The following is a 6984-nucleotide window of genomic DNA, read 5'->3' as shown; positions in this document are numbered from 1 at the left end:
GTGTCCGCCGGCTTGCTTGCTTTGTATTTGCGCGCCATGTGTAGCCATGTGGTCACGTAGTGGTGCTGCACTATGAAATGTACACCGGTTTCAAAAAAGTTGAAATGTCGACGTGTTGCTGAACGATTAATGGACTGTCACGGAGACCTATATATCCATCTATATATAGCCTAGGCTAGCCTATGCATGCAGCTGCTTAATTTTGCCGATCTCACTCTTCTCCTCCTGCCGATAGTTTAGTTGGGACGCGGCTGCGATTTCTAATTTATAATGCGTAGCTAGCTACGCAAGCTTAGCTAGGATAACAATTTGAGCCATGGGTTTTGCAATCGATTTGGTGGAGGGTGTTTCGGATGCTACCATAAAATCTCTGCTGACGAAGCTCGGCCGGCTGCTCGCCAACGAGTATGCTCTGCTGAGGGGCGTCCGCGGCGACATCCAATACATCAACGACGAGATGGCCAGCATGCAGGCCTTCCTCGCCGACCTGAGCGCTGGCCCCCGCGACCATGACCGCCGGCTCAAGGACTGGATGAAGCAGATCCGCGACGTCTCGTACGACGTCGAGGACTGCGTGGATGACTTTGCGCACCGCCTCCCCCATGACACCACCCGCGGCGACGTCATCTGCTGCGCCACCATCGTCTCCTGGGTCTACGATGTTGGCACTTGGTGGCCTCGTCGCAACATCGCGTCTACTGTCACTGCACTCAAGGCCCGGACGCAGCAGATCGGGGAGAGGCGTGCAAGATATGGCGTCGAGAACCCAAAGAGCAGCGACGACGTCAACTCGGGTGGATTTGCTGGGTTCGACGCTGCCGAGAACCAGCAGACAAGCCTTCGGCTTGTTGGCACCAGGATGCCTGTGGGAGTTGACACGGAAATGGAGAAGCTCGGCCAGTGGGTAAGCATAATCCCTGGGGTGATGGGGGACGAGCCGGCCTCGTCTGGGAATAACATCTTGGCAGAGGCAGTTCAACCTCTCAAGAACCCTTCCAATGATTCTTCATACAAAACACAGCTGTCTCCGACCAAGACAAGGATTTCTGATAAGATCTCGAAAGAGGCACCTCAGCCTGTAGTACACTTGGAGGAGAAAATCCAAAGCATGAAGCCTAAAAAGCAAGATCCCCCTAATAAGGACATTCTGTCCGTTGTTGGGTTCGGAGGGGTGGGCAAGACTACCATCGCCACCGCGTTGTACCAGAAATTCGGTGATCAGTTCGACCGCCGGGCGACCGTCACCGTGTCTCAGAGCTCCAATATAGATGCAATACTACGCAACATGCTCAGACAAGTCATGCCCCAGCTCGAAGATGGTCCGGAGAAGCAAGACGGTGCCGCCGCCTCCGAGAAGAGAAGCCTCGGAGTTAGCACCATGTGTTACGACGGGTTCTATGATGAAGACACCTCGGAGGACATAGAACAAATGGACAAGAAACAGCTCATTAGTCAGCTCCACGATCATTTGAAGAATTACAGGTAAACTATCTTTCAAGTTTGCATAGTGGTTATTTCATAAAGTTGCATACTATATTCACATACCACTGGTATATGTTGTTTTGGATGTTCAGACAGTACTGTTCGAGGTATATTCACGTGCCACAAATTATGTCTATTACTAGTGGCGCTTCCAGGGGATGCCACCAGTAAATATTACTAGCAGGGGCGAAGGCAACAAAATAAATTAATTTTTTTCGATAAAGGGAATATATTAATATCAAGAAGATACCAATTACACCCAGCCTCTGCAACAACGCACCACCCTAATGGCACTACGGATGCACACAGCCAAAAACAAGAAAAGAAAACTAAGAAATAAAAGTCCCGCTACAGTATCTCGGGCCTAACAACAGCAATACATCCACCGCCAAGACAACACCTGAATTACGGACTAGTCCCCGCTCTCAAAACAAATGCCTCCACCAAGGACATTGCCGGGCACAACCAATTAAGGCCGGACCTTGGGTTTTCACCCTGAAAGGTAGGACTCTGCACTTCACCTGTGTTGTCGCCCCCACTTTCATACCGCTGCTGTGAAGTCCGAAACACCAAGCAAGTCCCTCAACATCACAAAGACTTGAACCTCCCTTAGCTAGTCCTCCCCTCTGACCTTCATGAAATTCTCTTCTTCCGACTTTCATCATGGATCCATAGTCACTTGATGTCAATCAAAGAAAAAGAGCTTCGCGCCGCTCCCTCCAGAACCAATCGGTCGGAATAAAAACATGGATGCGCATGACCGAATACCTCCGATCCAACAAACTCCAGACAAAAGCACTGTTACATTCATCGGCGGAGCCTTCCGGAACTCAACACTCCAGCCAGATCACGAGTCCAGGCCTCCGGTGGGTTCTCCTCTTCACGCAAGAGAGGCCCTAGGACCGCCGCCTTTATTCAGGTCGGACCCCCACGTCGGCGACCATCCCGGGCTGGCCACTCCAACCCACCACCGGCGACACCGACGCCGGCTTCCAAGCTCCTCCATCACGCCACCGGAATGCGGTGATAGATCGATAGATCCACCACCACCAACCGCAGGCCGACCCTCTCCGATGAAGAAGATGGCCACCTCCACCATCGTACCCAAGGCTGCTGCCCCGGGCGACCTCGTGACGCGAGAGAAACCCGAGATCGCCTCCACACACGGCCTAGAGGCGGGGGGAAGTGGCGCAGATCATGGCCTGGCCGCTGCCCGCCACCAGCCCCTCCGGCTTGCTGCGGTGAAGTCCGGCGGAAGGCAAGGGCTGCCGCTTCTGGCCGATCTGGCCGCCGCCGCCGCCCATCTCCAATTCCGTCCGGCCGCAGCGAGCGTAGAGGGCTCCCGGTCGCCGTCCCAGCGCGGCAGCAAGGAGAGGCCACCGCCGCTGCCACGCCCCGCGGCCTTTGCCCGGTGGCGCTACCGGCGGCGGCGGCGGCGGCGGCGGAGGGGTGCGTTTAGGGTTGGGAGGGGTGCCTGTGCGTATAGCACGGGTGTATTGAATTTCTCTACAAATCCACGAGGTCTAAGTAAGTTATAAACAGTACCACGTAGTGTAGATTAGCACAAATCTATTCGATACATGCTAGCTCCGCCACTGATTACTAGTAACGTCGTGTTAGTGGCGTGCCCGAGACACGCAGCTAACCGGGATTTGCTCACCCCGCTACTAGCCTATAGTGATCTAAGGACATCATCGGAAAACCGGGGTAGCTAAAAGCGTCATCTTAACGACTGTGGTGTACTGTCAAGCGTCAATGGCCTACGGTATCCCAAGATATGTGTAGGGAAAGCTGTGCTAGAGTCTGTGATAATGGACATGAAAAGTCAAAAATTTGCATTGGAGACCATGAAAACTCAAACATGATTTACATTTTGGGGTGTAAGGGATATATGAGATCAGATCCTCAAATTGGTGACTCCATGTCTTGCATCTTTTTTTTGTGAATTTCGCCTAGCTAGATTACGACATATATATATAATGCCAGCAGAGTGGACTGATCTCATTTACCTTTATCTTCTCTGGCAGTTACCTGCTCTTAATTGATGATGTCTGGTCTGCAACAACGTGGGAAGATATTAACAAGGCATTGCCTAGAAGTGAGAAAAAGTGTAGAGTAATTGTTACAACAAGGTTTCAAGCTGTAGCTACTGCATGCACAAGAGACAAAGGAGATCTTGTTCATAAAGTGGTCGAACTAAGTGGTAACAAGCCTGAAGAGTTATTCATGGAAGCCATGGCCGAATCCAAGGCTAGCAACGATGATGAAGGAAAAAAGAAGAAAGTTCCAGCCAGGCTGTGGGAAATGTGCGGCGGTCTGCCATTGGCCATAGTTGCCATGGCTGGTCATGTTGCCTGCAACCCACACAGATCTGATGAAGAATGGAGTAGAGTTTGCAACTCGCTAGTGCCACGGTCTGTCAAATACCTCGCTCAAGACGGAGTGACAAGGATACTTGCTCACTGCTACAATGATATGAACGCCGAGACCAAGACCTGTGCCCTGTACCTGAGCATGTTTCCGAAGGGTTGTCCGGTCAGCAGGAAGAGTCTGACGAGACGGTTGATAGCAGAAGGCTTCGTAAGCGAGAAGCAGGGGCTGAGCGTGGAGGACGTGGCGGAGGCGTACCTGAACCATCTCACGAGGAGGAAGATGATACGGCCGGTGGAGCACAGCAGCAACGGCAAGGCGAAGAGCTTTCTTGTCCACGACATGGTCCTGGAGTACATAGTGTCCAAGGCGAGCGAGGAGAACTTCGTCACCGTGGTCGGCGGCCATTGGCTCACTGCGCCGCCCAGCAGCAAGGTCCGTCGGTTGTCGCTCCAGCAGCAGCACGGCGGCGACTCCAGAGGCGGCAACCCTGTGGAGGGCATGAACCTGTCCCACGTCAGGTCACTGACCGTGTCCGAGGGCATGGGCAAGCTCCGTCTCCGGTCTAATTCACTCAAGTTCGGGATCGTGCAGGTGCTAGACCTGGATGGTTGCAAGGATTTGAAGCATCACGATGCCAAGGAGATATGCAAGATGCGTCTGCTCAAGTACATCAGCCTCCGGAGGACAGACGTCAGCAAGCTCTCTAAGAAGATCAAGAATCTCCAGTACTTGGAGACGCTTGACGTAAGGGAAACCAATGTGACGGAGCTGCCAAAAACCGTCTGCCAGCTCCAACGATTGGTGAACATACTTGGTGGGAATAAAAGGACACGGAAGGGGCTGAAGCTTCCTGAAGATCTCAGGAACACAATGAACGGCCTTCGTGTGCTATCAGGCATTGAGATTGTTGAAGAGGGAGCCAACCCGGTGGTAGACTTTCATCATCTCACCGATCTCAGGAAGCTCACCATTTACAAGCTCAACATCTCCAAGTGGGATCTCTTCCAGGATTTAAGCTCCTCGATTGAGTACCTCGGCGGCTACTCCCTCCACACCCTGATGATTGAGGACATCTCATCTGGCTCGTTTCTTGAATCACTGGGCTATCTTTCTTCCCCTCCGAGGTTTCTCACTGCTCTTGAGCTGTCTGGCAAGTTGGTCAAGCTTCCCGGATGGATCACAGAGCTGGATGCTCTCACGAAGCTAACGCTCTCACTGACGGCACTCAGTTCTGATGCTTTGGTGCAAATTAGCCAGCTCAAGACACTGTTCTCTCTCACGTTTTCACTTGCCGCGCAGAAGCAGGATCCAGAAACAGCCGCCATTGTTGAGGAGAACAAGGCAAAATCTGATGGAGAGATCATTTTTCTGGCTGGCAAATTCGAGAACCTCAAGCTTCTTCGCTTCTCTGCTCCTTTCATTCCACTCTTGAGATTTTCACGAGACGCCATGCCCAAGCTCGAAAGACTTGAGGCAAGGTTCAGCATTCTCGAGGGGCTATATGGCGTAGAAAACCTTAGCGCTCTCAAAGAGGTGCATCTCAGGGTGCATGATGAAGCATGTAACTTTACCAAGTTGATGGTAGAAGGCATTAAAACGGCTAAAAAAGGCGACGCAGGCCCAAGAGTAATCATTGATCACTATCACGACTGAGTGAGTGACTAGCCGAAATGCCAATCTAGTGTCTTTCCTTCATTATTATTTTTGTTTTCTCAAGGACAATTTGTTAAATTCTGGCACATTATTTTGATAGGGGAGGTTCTTGCTCCTCCACTAGTTTTCCTGTTGCTCATGCCATCTATTTGACCCTGTAATGATCTTAAAAATACTAATTAAATTTGTATCGCCAAGTCCCAGTAACATATGTACTAGCAGAAAAATAAAGGGGAAAGCTGGGATCCCGGTAGAATGTAGTGGGAGACATACCTTCAGTACTCCATCGAATCAATTCAATCTATTCCATACACGATCAATTCGTCGGTGCATGGAATGTCTTTTCTGTGTGTGGTGTGAAAGATCGCTGATGCTCAGAAATTTCGACCATTTTGACCATTCTCCAATCGCTTGCGGCATGATAACATTGCACATGTCTAAAATCGGAAATAGTGTGCGATATAATCAAGCAAACAGCTCCATGTGTACAAACCGTGTGTTTATTTTTCTCTTTGCAGACTATTTATTTCTTCTAAACTATATGATATTTTCCCGCTTTCTTTTCCTTCCCCTCTTCTTTTTCCTGCTGTTTAGCCACTTTTCCGTCACCATTGGTTCTCCTATAAATTCAGTGAGCATCGCTAGTAGCTTATAACTACAAAAAAATGCTTTAGAAAATATAGAAATTGTGCCTTGTTGTGGGGTCCTGGACTTAGTGGTCCAAAACCTCCGTTATGCATTTGTATTAACGGTCCCATGAACAGTGTCTTTTCCCCACCCTTGGCTCGTCTATAAATTCAGTGAGCACCGTCGGTAGCTCATGTTATGCTGTGATGCAAATTCATATTAAAGGGAGGCTAACTTCTGACGACTGGAGCGAGGCTCGTCGCTGGAGGCTTGGGCTGGAGCGCAGCGAGTATTTTGGAGCGAATATTATTTTTAATCCCTATTTCCTAGATCCCATCTCTACAACTAGTCATGTCTTCGCGGTGGAGTACCTAAATGAGAGGATTCCCGTGTGCAACCACCATGACCTCGTGGTGGAGCTCCCCACCGAGGAGTCAGCTGCAAAGGAAAGAAGAAGAAGAAGACCCTAGGGACGATGACCTTTGGAGGACTCAATTTGAAGATGGAGCAAGGAGGATGAGGGAGGGTGAAGAACCTCAATTCAGGGGCTTGGTGACCTGGATCTTCAAGCACTGATTGACCTCCTTCACCGACAAATTGCTAACGAAGAGAAGCACTCATCTGGCTCTCGCCGTCATATTAAATTGTTGCAGGACTACGAAGAGACAGCGAACACAAAGTATATTAGGAGTATGCAAACAAACTCCGCAGTTTGCATGGAGATTAGCTTAAGAGTTACATGGCCAAGTGGGAGGAGCAAGTTGAAGTCAACAGGAAGTTGCACGCAGCCTTCGCGAAGATCAGGAACAACACTGATGATGAAGTTGATGAAAGCCATTGCTTACAGAT

General features: G+C 50.3%; 1 protein-coding gene across 1 annotated transcript; it reads left to right on the top strand.

Annotated features, from left to right (window-relative positions):
- The first annotated feature begins 316 nt into the window (after positions 1-316).
- On the top strand, positions 317-5508 carry LOC124690144 (disease resistance protein Pik-2-like). Its single transcript, XM_047223573.1, has 3 exons — positions 317-896; positions 1128-1482; positions 3510-5508. The coding sequence occupies exons 1-3, from the start codon at positions 317-319 to the stop codon at positions 5506-5508; spliced, it is 2934 nt and encodes a 977-aa protein (XP_047079529.1).
- The last annotated feature ends 1476 nt before the right edge of the window (positions 5509-6984 follow it).

Source organism: Lolium rigidum, chromosome 2, assembly GCF_022539505.1.
Source record: "Lolium rigidum isolate FL_2022 chromosome 2, APGP_CSIRO_Lrig_0.1, whole genome shotgun sequence".
Taxonomy (NCBI): Eukaryota; Viridiplantae; Streptophyta; class Magnoliopsida; order Poales; family Poaceae; genus Lolium; species Lolium rigidum.
The sequence above is the reverse complement of the archived record's forward strand: the minus strand, read 5'-3'. Positions and strand labels throughout refer to the sequence as shown.